Source organism: Vanessa tameamea, chromosome 5 (assembly GCF_037043105.1).
Source record: "Vanessa tameamea isolate UH-Manoa-2023 chromosome 5, ilVanTame1 primary haplotype, whole genome shotgun sequence".
NCBI classification, from domain to species: domain Eukaryota; kingdom Metazoa; phylum Arthropoda; class Insecta; order Lepidoptera; family Nymphalidae; genus Vanessa; species Vanessa tameamea.
Window position 1 is genome coordinate 6,908,370 of NC_087313.1, and position 12,749 is coordinate 6,921,118.

Here is a 12,749-nt window from a genome sequence, read left to right on the forward strand (position 1 = left end):
TGTCCCCATAAGCATACATATATTCAAGTGATTTTCAAGTTTCAATGTTATATGTAAAAAAATCCAAATGCACTTCATTTAATGAAATAAAATATGCAGTTCTCATTCTATTTTTTTTTTAAATATTTATTATTGGGAAATGTAATTGTTAAAAATAAATAGCTATAAAAATTCGGCTACTTGTGTAATAATAGTCTACATTTTAGGCAATTTCAATTCTGACCGTATCTCAATTTATTATGATTTTAGTAAAAGTGTAATAGACCGGTGAATACCATAAAACCTTGGCATGTTATGGTAGGAATTAAGCATTATCTTATCTTATCGATCATTATCAATTGTTTCAGAGTGTCTCAATGCCCTAATGCATAAATTATTTACAATTTTACATGTAAAATATCACAGAGAAAAACAAAATATAAAGTACCTACCTGTTTATTACAAAAGTTAACACTGAACACTATGACAGGTTAAAAACATAATATGAATGCAACTTATTCATTATTTTATTTTTAATTAATACTAGTAGGCGTAAGAATAAAATTTTTGAATTTGTAAAAATTAAGAAAAAAATTGTAATACAATAAAAACTACAATATTTTCATAACTATCTTAAGTTAGAAAGAATGGTAAATATTTAGAAATAAAAAATGTATATATGTATATTCATTAAAGAAAAGTAATACATACGTTTTTTTTTAAATCGTAGTTTTCACTCTTCACGATGGAAAGGTAATCGGTTTTTAATTTTAAATTATTTTCACTCACATCCGACTGTTGCGCGGTTTTGATGTCGTTTGATTAAATATTTTAAACAAGCCGCCTTGTATTTGGTGATTCTTGGCGGGAAACTCCACTAGCGACATCTATTAAGACAGCAAGATCACTATTAAGAAACACGCCATCTATTGTGTAATAGCAAACAACTCAAAGTATTATCTTAGTATTTAATATTTTGACGTTTACGCATCTGTCATAGGTTTTATTGTTAGAGGTTTTAGAAGGAATGTGAATGTAAAAGAAAATATAATTGCTTTTACTATCTTTATTAAATCTGTGTCCTTATTAGTCAACATAAAAATATACAATATGTTTATTTGTTTAAAGGTCAGTTATACATAATTTAAAAACAAGCTTCTTTTAAAACTCACAATACATATATTATGTTGGAAGTTCATACTGTTCCTAAAATATATATTGTTACAGAACCTATTTTTACGTAGGTTTACAATGTTTGATACAAAAACTAAATTATTACTTCTCTAAGTTTTAAGACAAAATACACAAAAGGTAAAAATGCTTAAACCAAATCATGCTTAATAAATTAGACAAAATGTCTTACAATGGTTTTTAAATTTATAATAATGATTACATTTAAGTAATGAATAATGATATATAATTTAAATAATGAGAACCAAATTCATTACGATTCATCTCCAAGATCACATCGTGTAGGTGTTGCTTTTTCCGTTCTAATTGATTCCTTTTCGGTTTCTAAAAAAATATTTATTCAATAAATATTCTAACACCAGCATTTTTGACATTCAGATCAATCACACAATTCATAAATTAAAAAACTTACATTATAATTAAAAATATGTTACAAAAGTTTTTATTTGTAATAGAATATCAGCTTTATTATATTTCTTTTGACAAATATTTACCTCCGTCTCCAACTAAGTTTACAGTTGGCTTAATAGCTGAAGATTCAACTGTGGGAAGTTTTATGCCCTGTTTCAATACCATTGTGCCATCCTGAAAGAATAATAATTTTATAAATACTGACTATGAGTTAATTGCCACCGCGATTTCTCCTAAAACTAACAAAATAAAATCATATAAAACTCAGGTGACTATAAGAGGTGTTATCACGGATCGGAGTTGGTCGGTTAATTGGACAATGAGGGTGACCTATTCAAATATTTATCATGATAAGCGACATATAACGTCGCCACAAGAGTTAAATCTTAATTAATTAATGACAAAGATGTACGAAACTAGTGCAAAATAGTACCCGATGATATGATAAGATATACGAGATTAATGGAGAAGAAATAAAACGAAGATGCTAAATAGAATAACTGTAAGTTAATTTACATAGATTCGTTTTATTGAATTAGTACCTACCTTCATTTCCACAAGGCCTTTTTTAGCCATAGCCTCTACTTCAGCTTTAGTCATGACTATTTTTTGCACCTTAACTAGTTTCTTTCCTATTTGCATTTCACATAGTTCTCCTGTTGCCATCGCTAGAATAACAATTGGAATATTAGAAAAACAATATTTTTTTGCGTTATATTTGGTTCTAGATTTAATAAGTACTTACGACGGGCGTTAATTGGTAAAGGCAAGGGTTTTACTCCTGGCGGCAAAGCTTTGATTGGTACCTGTAATTTTAATTTAATAATAATGAGATGAGGTCTCTAAACATGTCACTATAGGATAAATGTAAATATAAAATATAATTAATGTCAGCTTTTAGTTTCTCAAAGTAGACTTTCTCGATGATTATATTGAGTCATATTTAAAACATAAACACTAAACAAATTATATTTATTTTAACGTTTTTAACCTTTTTCAATGTCTGCCCAGTTGGCGAGACAAGTACATCACTCGGTGCAGGCTTTTGTTCTGGGGATGTTTTACAAAGATTCTGAAAATAGACAAAATGTTTGATTTTACTATTTCTAATACATTAATCATAAAACTGTAGTAATCGTTGGGTGTAGTTCTATTTACCTTGTTATTGTCAGCTTCATTACTGAAGGCCTCAGTTTCCATTTCATCTTTATTTGCAGTGCTAGACTCTGGTTTTATACTATTGTTTGCTTTGCTATTGTCAACTTCTTCGATTTCTTCTTTCTTAATTTTATTAGGACTGTAGAAGAGGAAAAAATGGATATTATTTAATATTATCGATTATATACTTTCATTTCATCAATTTGGAATAAATTTTATTGTTGTTTACAAGGTAGTAGCAGTAAATGTATGTTTCTTGACGAAAGTAAATGCAAGCTCTCTTACATTTCTTTGAGGCCTTCTTTTCTGGGTCGCCCTCGTTTCCGCGGCGCAGTCACAGGTGCACTCGCTGGAACAACAGGTTTGGGCGCTGGCTTTGGCGTTTGGCTTGATCTTCTAGATTTAAAACGAGCCTAAAAAGGAGTAAACAGTTCATTAAAATTATATTCGAAATGTTTAAGAATTTATTGAATATTTTAATTCGTGTTGGACTCAAAAGTAACTCTGGCACATATGTATCCACCAACCCTGATGGGATGAATTCCAAATCTTGTTCGATATAGGAGCGAGGGCCTTTTTCCGGAAAATGGATATTTACGGCTAATTATCATTATTATCTGTTATATCCTAAAGAAGTCGATTACTTACGTCTAAACTTTTATCCGATTCTATGTAGTCTTCGTCGTCTTCACTCGTATCATCATTATCTTCAACTTGCGACCTTTCGCGTATCATTTTTGCGTAGTTCTTTATCTTTGACGGTCGTGTCGATCGACGAATCCCTTCTTCTGAGTTAATCTTCTCAGTATTAGATCCATTTTTATACACGCTCTGGAAGTATAATATTGTGGTTACATAATAATTTGGTATAGTTATAACGGACTAGTTTTGTTGTTACTGACCTTTGGAATTTCTTTTTCCTTGTTATCTTTATCTTCTTTATTGTTGCCGTTGTTATTCTTGGGTTCTTTCGTTTCTTTCGGTTCCTTATTCTCTTTGGTTATCACGCGTTTTTCAATTAGTTTTTTTTCGAAAGCTGGCGATTTATTTCTTAATGGCAATTTCTTTTCTTCCGTAACTCTGCTGAATATATATTAATTATATTTTTTAGTCAATAAGATAAAAAATAATAAATATATATAAATGATATTCTTAGACTATTTATATATCTAGATAGAATGTCGCACTACAAAAGAACTAAAAAACGACTCAGTTTTACAGATTTTTATAGTGCGGGACAGCTACGCTTAACACGCGTCAAACGTCATATTAATTACCCAGTGTGCGTGTATTTAGTAGCAAAACGTTTTTTCGAAGAGGTTCTCAACTTTGATAGTCTATCTAGACATATAAATATAATCAAAGTTTATTTTTTTTATTAATTAATGTAATACTTTAGTAGCTGTGTTTTAAAAGGTCAAGTTTTAAAAGAACTCGAAACAGATAATACATATAATATGTACTTACGTTCCTACTTTTAAACATTCGTGTCTCAAATAAACTTTATCTTATTCTTACTAAGACGGACATAGAATATCATCATAATTATATCACATTAGTAAACTTACTTTAATTTCGGGGTTGAGGTGTGAACCTGAGGCCTTTTATTTCTTATTATTTCTGAAGATTTTGTAGGATTTTTGGTTATTTCTGTGCGACTGTTGGTCTAAAATAGGATACAGAATAATATATACATTGTTTATTTTAAAAAAAAAAACATTAATAAGAAAGTTGATGGCTCTTGTAGAGCTTTAAATTTATGGATTTATAATCTCGAGTTTAATCAGTTTAATATTAAATATAAAATACCCTTTTGAGATCTTGTAATTCTTTCTCTAATAAACGTAAAGATTTATCGCTGGCTCCTCCAGTATTAGGTGTTTCCACTTTCGTGACAGGCTTTTCCCTCTTTTCGATCACTAAAACAATTTAAAATTACATACGTGAGATGGATTTCCAGTTATACGTGTTTCATTGTTATTACATTAAAATTCACCTGTATCTAATGTTTGCTGTACTACTTTGCGTTTCATTTCCTCAGCTTTACGCAGTATACTTGCTGTCTGTGGATGATATTTAGATTTAAATTTCAACTGTGCAATTTTTAAAGTTGTTGGTGCCTACGTATCTTGTAGCAACGCGGGGCACAACACTCTAAGCATATAAGACATTTAAATAAATGAGCATTTTATGTCAATTTCACAATAATTTATTTAGATCTAAACAAACGTTACTGAGTTGTCGCTTGCTTCATTTTGTTATATTTAAACTCGTGTTGAACTGTGATGGAAAACATTGTAAGGAAACCTGTTATTATGGGATGTAATTATACCACATGTTAAATTGATGGATGACATCCACCACACAGCAGTGCAGCAATGACGTCAAATAAACTTACAAGGTGAGGCCTTTGGCCAGCCGTAGCACATGAATGGACGTAATTCTCTATTTATTTGTGTCATTGCATATTTTCAGTAAACAAATTCATAGCTTTTTGTTTGTTGGATACAAAATCTGTAGACATAGTTTTTTAGTATGATTAATTTATTTTTAACAAGAATGAATGTATGAGAAACATGGATTGCAAATTTTTAAGTAAAATATACATTTTAGTAAATATCAAAAGAAATTTCCCTCCTTAAGTTTGTCAAATAATGATTTTGTAATGGAGAAGCGAGTTTCTTTTGATACAAGTGTTTTCACACTAAAATGAGCTCAACCTTAAATGTACTTTATTTACAATTTGTGAAAATAAATGACTAAATGTTAATTAAAGTATTATATTATACTATATTATATTTACTGTTTCCTAAAACTACTTAAAAAAAGAGAGTGTATAGACACTGATTTTTTAATATATTGCATTGCTAAGTTAATCCGATAGAAATAGATTAAATATATTCGCATTATGTTGATGTTTTAATTATTACCTGAGTATCATCTGATTTGCTTGTGTTGGTCTTAACAGGTTCTTCCTGTGGCGTGATAGTGATAGTCTTGGATGCTGGTTTTTCTTCTACTATTGAGGAATCCTTCTTTAGTATTGCCAGTGTGTTAACGGTTGATAGCTCTGTGTAAGTTGTTTCAGATTCGCTTTCTTTAACAATAGATTTTTTTTTTAAATCACATGTTATTCATATGTTATAACGAGAGTAAACATTTTGATTTGTTTTATTTGTAGCAAACTGAAATCTATAAATTCAAGTAATTACTATAAAAAATATCACTGTAGTCACATTTTAAAATATTGCATATTAATACTGATAAATAAAAACATAAAATGAAAGTAACTTAGTAAGTGAGTGATTTAGGTAAGTGAGTGATGATTACCTTCAGAATTTGTTACGTCACGTTTATCTTCTATGTCTTCTTTAGTGTTGTCAATCTGTAAAAGTTATCATTAATAAAAATATATATATTTCTTCATACATAACCAATGTTTGTATTTTTGAAATAATGTTTAAAATGTTTAAACTCACCATGAAATCCTCAGCTTTCTTTATTTCAATAAGCATATGGTCTCCTTTATCTTTAACTGTAAATTTTAACATAAAAGTTAATTATTTTCAATTTTACTATCCAAATTAAAGACAGTTATTTTGAAACCTATATTTAAGCATAAACAGTTTTAAAATAACTTTTGATATTATATTCATTTACAATACATAACAAAAACTCAGGGCCAAAGTATTATACAATGTTTTAGCAATTAGTTACTGAGTTCACTTATATACGCAAGAATTCACTTAATTATATAGAACTTACCATTTATTTCATTATCACATTCATCGTCTTCTTCTCCCTGTATCTCCACCGACGAATCATCAGCACTCATCTATTAACAAGAGTTTAAATATTGAGATTAAATTACAAAGATTACTAATTTAATTTAAATTGTATCTTATACGAACATCTTGCATTTCATCTTCGTGTCTCTTCAATGTATGAATTTCCAACTTTTCTTTTGACGTAAAAACAAGCTCGCAAAAGTCGCAGCTGAATTCCTCGCCTGTAAGAGTAAGTTAATTTTATATGAGTGTGATTTAATTCGATGTATGATATCTAATAAGAAATACTAATGTCAATGGAATAACGTGTCAATATGATAATGACAACACAATGTGGGCAGGTACGTGAATTCAAAATAAAATAAATTTAACAAAAATTGAAACATTTTTTTTTTATATTTAGAATAATCTTAGTCGTCCCACGCACATTAAGACATTTTGAAAGTACGAGAGTCAGTCATACTTCTGCATGCGGATCATGTTACGTGGAAAGGCGTGCCTTCTTGAGTGAGTAGTTCTTTAATCGGCGTATTGTATACGCATATGACAATGACATACCATTGACGTGGGATTTTATATGCGAAGTGACGGCATCGACGTCTTCGAATTTTTCTTGACAAAGCGGGCAGGTGAGGTTCTGCGTGGCGTGAATGGCGGAGTGGTAGATGAGGTCGTCCTGCGTGGAGAACGTGTCCTCGCACTGCTCGCAGCGGTACAGCTCCGTCTCGCCGAAGGGGCCGCGACCCGACCGGTTTATTTCGCGGTGTTTCAAACGAAGATGTCTGGAGGTTACAACATTTTTGACATTATGTATCTGTGTTTATATTTCGTTATAACGTATGAAGTATATTTGTATTTGTATACTTTCATTTCCCTGTTTCATTTTACCAAGGACACAGGTAAATGGTGACGATTTATTATATTAAGTGTTAATTATTTGAGAGAAAGACTCAGAATCTTGGATTCTACAGTTAATAAGACAGTATGAACTGCCTAGATAAAAATATTATATTTAAGATAGATTATATATAATATAATAACGAGTTGTCTAAATATATACTAATATAAAACTAAGCGAATTATTTTATAAAATGTCCGTTTTAACATTCATAAACCGAAAATCAGATACTTTATAGATTTCTCATTATTTAGCTACAGACTTTTTAATTGTAATACCTGGTATAATGGTGAGATTTTGTAAAGCACTTATTGCAAAATTTGCAAGGATACGGCCGTTCCCCGGCGTGCGAGCGCACGTGTCGAGCCAACTTGGTCACCGATACAAATCCTAAAAAAGTAAATTATAATTAGACATATTCATTGTGATGACATATTTATAAAAATAACTAAGTGGTAATTTGCGTATGTTCATAGCTATATGACTAAGGAACTTATAACTAAGGGAATCTTCGTCGACTCACGCTCTGGACAATACTCGCAGCAGTATGTGGGAGTTTTATTGTGAACTACGTCTTTGTGTCTTTGAAGGGACGTTTTCTCGTAAAATCTGTAGGAAAAAATATTCGATTAAATATTATAACAGGAATTTATCATATTACATGTTCATGTAATTAAATATTTGGTTTGTCTGGAAGAGATGGCTAATAAGTTATAAGTCCACCCGTTGTACAACACATCAAATATTTTTAGATATTTTTGTTTTTATTTTTAGTATGATTTATTTTTTAGTCCTAAGATTTCTGTATATTATGTTTGTGGTGTACAATAACGTGTATTAACATATATATTATAAATGAATGATAAATTAATTACGAATATAAAAATACATCATTTTGATAATAATTGTCTCGCTAAAAACCGTTTCGCTATCACTATATCAAATTATTCACGAGTATTTAAATATCAAGCAAGACTACATCAAAGCATATTTTCAAAATGGCTCACTTTTTGTCGCAAAGGGCGCAATCGTAAGGACGTTGGAGGCGAATGTGTCGTTTCTGATGTGCATCCAACTCCTCAATGGACAAGAATGTGGCTGGACAACTGGGGCACACTTGTTGGGGTAAATCAGAATGAATATGCTGAAAATTATATAATTATTATATCTATATTTGTGTGAATTTGTGCATGTCATATTTAATAATCGTTTATAAAAAAATTAAGAGGCACTTAAGTAAATGATGGGATGAGATACTTATTTATAAAAAATATGTTTATTTAAGAAATCTATAGTTGAATCCAATGGCATGAGTAGTAAAGATAAATAAACTACGTTGACCTTGAATTGACGCGACATCATTGGTCGAGATCTATAATCTATGGTATTCATTATGAATTCGTCAAAATTGCGTTTTGAATGTTGGTATCGAATTGAATATGGAACTGAACAAAAAACTAAATGAAACTGAAATTAAGGTAGTGAAGTAAAATAGTGATGCATTATAAATAAAAGTATAAATCATAAACTGTTTGCAACTTTGTAGAGCATAATATAGTAGGGAAATTAGCGAAACGCATGGAATGTGTAAATATAAGATTTGTTTATCTATACTTGTTAAATAACCTACATTTATATAACACAATACACAAAAAATATAAACATTGTCATTAATTTCTTCTCCATTACTCTCCAGTTTCTAAAACATTCATAAAAGTTAAATTATATAAATTTGACTAAATACTGAATTCTTATTGGACGGTGGCTATCGATGGAGCATTTGGCGCTCAATGACTGTTGAATGAGTAGAAGTGAAATTAGTCTGAATTGGATCAAATGTTTCAGAAAATGAAGGTAGATTTGATTTTTATTCATAGTGCATTAATGACCGACAATAGCTATTATAAAATATAAATAAAAGCTCTGCCTTGTACTCACTTTTTCATGCCGCTTAAGTAATATAAGTCGTTTAAATTTTTTGCCGCACGCAATACATTGGAACGGCATCTCATCAGTGTGCCGCAGTTGATGCGCCGCCAGGTCATATTTTGAGAAAAATTTACTGGAAAACATTGCATAGTTTATATTTATAAATCATACAAATATTAAAATTTCTATATAATTTATATATATAAAGTAAGATGTTATGTCCTTTGTGCCTGTAGTTAGACTGGCTCACTCACCCATCAAACCAGAAACCATTAATACAAACTGTTGCTGCTTGGTGGTAGAATATTTGATGAGTGGGTGGTATCTACCTTGACAGGGTAGGTACCACCCACTCATTATAGTTTAAGGAGCAGTAACTATAACGTTAACCACTCAATTTACAAGTCATTTGTATGAAACAGACATGTACAATCTAAATTAAACACTGTTTAAAACACCTTTAAAATAATGTTATAATTATTTATATTCCAAGTTGTTTTATACAATAAGAAGTTAATAATAGTATAGTTTCATATCTATGAGCTATATATTATAAATAAAACGAATACTTGTAAGTTTTAACAATTGGACAATATATTTATTGATCTCTTTACACATTGAAAAAATAAAATGATTAAAGGCTAGCTTTTTCTAGATTCAAATTTTTTTTTAAGATTCAAATTATTTATATTTATAATTTTTAACATAGTCCATCAAGATAGCTATGATATACAAACTAGACACCATTTTAACTCCTAATAAGTAATTTCATAAGAATTAACTTACGCATTACATTGATCACACTGCACGGTCCTCACTCTATGTTTCTGTCTCTTGTGTAAATGGAGCAGTTGCTGTAGGGGATAAGTGCAATTGCATTCATCGCATGGCCAACACCCATCTTCTAGACCTTTCTCTGACCCCCTCATTTGATTCTGATCTACTTCTCCCGACTCTGTGCCATTTGAAATACTGACATTGTTTTCAATATGCTGATTTATTTCAACTTGTCACACTGTATATTATGTATTAAAAAACATTGCTTACCTTCAAATCAAACACACATTAGAATATCTTCAATAATATACTTGCTAATTTATATAGGATTAAATCAAATTATACTATAAAGGAAATTATCATGCATACTAAACATGTGTGGAAAACATGCACATGTCTCACTTTAAGTAAAGTTATATTAGCTTTAAGTGAAGTGATTATCTTAGAATATAATAATACCTCATTATCTTATACATTTATGTATATTTATTAATAATTGCAAGCATTTCAAAAATGTACCAACTTAAAGAAAGTAACTTTATATGATAAAATTATAATGCAATTCTGGCATTATGAAAAAAAAGGTAAATTATGTATATATTCTGGATATTTCATTTATTAAAAAAAAAAACCTACAGTAATACAATAATAAATAACAATAATTTAGGTAATTATTGTTATTTGTATTGGTAATTACTGTAGGTTAAGATCCATTAATAATGCTAAGAAAGCTTTGTACACAATTATACCTATAATGGTACAATTGCAAACAGAAATTCCTTATGAAATTAAATACAGCGATCAAAATTCAAAGCACAACTACAAAATTAAAAAGTAAATATTGGCATTTTAAAATTATTAATCTTTGAAATGCTTGTAAAGGTATGAGCAAATAAGAAATAAGTCTATTTAAAATTAAACAGATATTGAATAGCTATGAACACACGCATTGGCTACTTACAGAGATAATATGCAAATTATAATAAATCTTATGAAATAAACATAAATAGCACACACAAATTTACCTTTACCCCTAATGTTTGAATCTTCGTTGATTTCCTTTCCATCTTTACTAGTTACCACTTTTACACAAGCAGTATTTGTTTCGTCCGGTGTGTCACCAATCTTAAAATAAAATGTTATTTAGGTAAAAAAATTAAATCATATTTTTCTGTTACCAGAGTGAATTATAAAAAGATAAGAAAATATTGAGTTGAATTAATTTTAAGGTTCTTATTTATAATTTTGTGACAATTTTTCATATTTTTTTTTATTATATGTCTCCTTATATATAATGAAAATCCAGCATGTTTTAAAATAAAATATGATTCTTTATTATCTGGTAAACTATTGTTTATAGAATTGCAGATTAAAAAGATAAATTTTTCAGATCCTTATGATTTATAGGGAAAAATTGCTATCAAGTTGTAGGTAATTTATTTAATATAATGTTTTATAAAATTCACCTTGATGTTATAAACATTTCCTTCATCGTCATCACTGTCTGAATTATCTTGGGATGTTACTTGAACAGTTGCACCCCCTTCTACAACAGTTTTTACTACTTTATTCCGGAATATCTGCAACAAATTATACATATTAAGTAATTTTGGTTTTAAACACACTAAGACAGTAATTTTGCTTATAGTTAATTTTTATAGTTATTTATAGTTAATTTTTATAGTTATTTATATTTAATTAAGTTTATTAATTACTCTCTTAGTGCTTATATTAAGCAAAATTACTGTCTAAGTTAAATGTGCAAGTAACATCATACTTTTAATATACATACATTTGTGAGGGCTGTAGGCCAAGAAATAATTTCCATTGATGTTCCATGTCGAACATACTGAAGTATAGTCTCATCTGCCTGACGGACTATGTGCTTGTATTCATAGAATAAGTTCATAAAGAATTTGCAGCGTTCACATATAAATGTTGGCATGTGATCTGAAGGGAATACCTATGGAATAACATGAATTATTTGTGAACATCAATTTTTAATTTGAATGAAATATATGAAGACAATTTCTCTAACAACATTTATAAACACTAGGTGGCGCTCATAGTGTCAGCAGTGAGAATGAACGACCATCTATTGACAATGGGATGACAAAAATTCATTTTAATTTAGTTAATTTATATTTAAAGGTGAATTTATTTTTATTACATTCTGTTGCTATACCATGGTAAATAATGTTTGTATAATCAATTAGACGTTAGGCGCCATTACGCCATGTAGACAAAATGCATCAGTATAGGTGGCGTCCAAACTGCATTTTATAGTTTAATACATTCTTATTTATCAAATAAAAGAAAAAAAAGTATTATCTAATACATACCTCTATAGAAACACATGATAAAATTTTTAGATGAAGATTAACAGAACTTTTTGAAGAACGGTTTCTATCATATAAATTTCCTAATGATTCGTTTTGTGTCAGACAAAAACGGCACATTTTAACAGCACCTAACGAATTTTTCCTTTTCTCCATTTTTAGCGTTTGCTTTAACTGCACCACACCTTAAAATATATTTTTCTACATAACCTCTTACTAATAACACTACCTCAAACAGCTTCCTATTATGTGACATTAGCGCCACAAATTATTTTGTTT

At 29.4% G+C, this 12,749-nt stretch overlaps 2 protein-coding genes across 6 annotated transcripts in view; both read right to left on the reverse strand.

The window, feature by feature from the left end:
• Window positions 1-709, reverse strand: part of LOC113392672 (aquaporin AQPAe.a) — a 36,601-nt gene extending 35,892 nt beyond the window's left edge. Inside the window, exon 1 of the mRNA XM_026629213.2 lies at window positions 691-709. The gene's annotated coding sequence lies outside the window, so the exon portion shown is untranslated. The remainder of the gene's footprint in view (window positions 1-690) is intronic.
• A 321-nt stretch (window positions 710-1,030) lies between these two features.
• Window positions 1,031-12,749, reverse strand: LOC113392395 (uncharacterized). Of its 5 annotated transcripts, none has more exons than XM_026628812.2 (27): window positions 12,474-12,749; window positions 11,924-12,094; window positions 11,598-11,711; window positions 11,163-11,256; window positions 10,141-10,309; window positions 9,364-9,487; window positions 8,433-8,569; window positions 7,949-8,034; window positions 7,704-7,815; window positions 7,086-7,309; window positions 6,651-6,748; window positions 6,505-6,574; window positions 6,219-6,274; window positions 6,070-6,124; window positions 5,670-5,836; window positions 4,736-4,802; window positions 4,549-4,658; window positions 4,308-4,405; window positions 3,642-3,822; window positions 3,388-3,570; window positions 3,025-3,152; window positions 2,740-2,878; window positions 2,573-2,653; window positions 2,327-2,387; window positions 2,128-2,249; window positions 1,665-1,755; window positions 1,031-1,494 (listed from the first exon to the last, which is right to left on the reverse strand). In XM_026628812.2, the coding sequence occupies exons 1-27, from the start codon at window positions 12,624-12,626 to the stop codon at window positions 1,424-1,426; spliced, it is 3,162 nt and encodes a 1,053-aa protein (XP_026484597.1). In that variant the 5' UTR covers window positions 12,627-12,749; the 3' UTR covers window positions 1,031-1,423. The 5 variants fall into 5 exon arrangements, with proteins under 5 accessions (XP_026484597.1, XP_026484596.1, XP_026484595.1 ...); XM_026628811.2 differs by having other exon boundaries at window positions 3,642-3,819; window positions 11,157-11,256; XM_026628810.2 differs by having other exon boundaries at window positions 11,157-11,256.

What these genes read in the sequence shown, in the direction of transcription:
- LOC113392395 (XM_026628810.2), bottom strand. Translation starts at nt 12,626, where the DNA reads ATGGAGAAAAGGAAAAATTCGTTAGGTGCTGTTAAAATGTGCCGTTTT. An exon ending in ATGTGATAATGAAATAAATG is followed by an intron (nt 6,275 to 6,504) that starts GTAAGTTCTATA and finishes TAAAATTTACAG; the next exon opens with TTAAAGATAAAGGAGACCAT. An exon ending in AATTACAAGATCTCAAAAGG is followed by an intron (nt 4,406 to 4,548) that starts GTATTTTATATT and finishes ATCCTATTTTAG; the next exon opens with ACCAACAGTCGCACAGAAAT.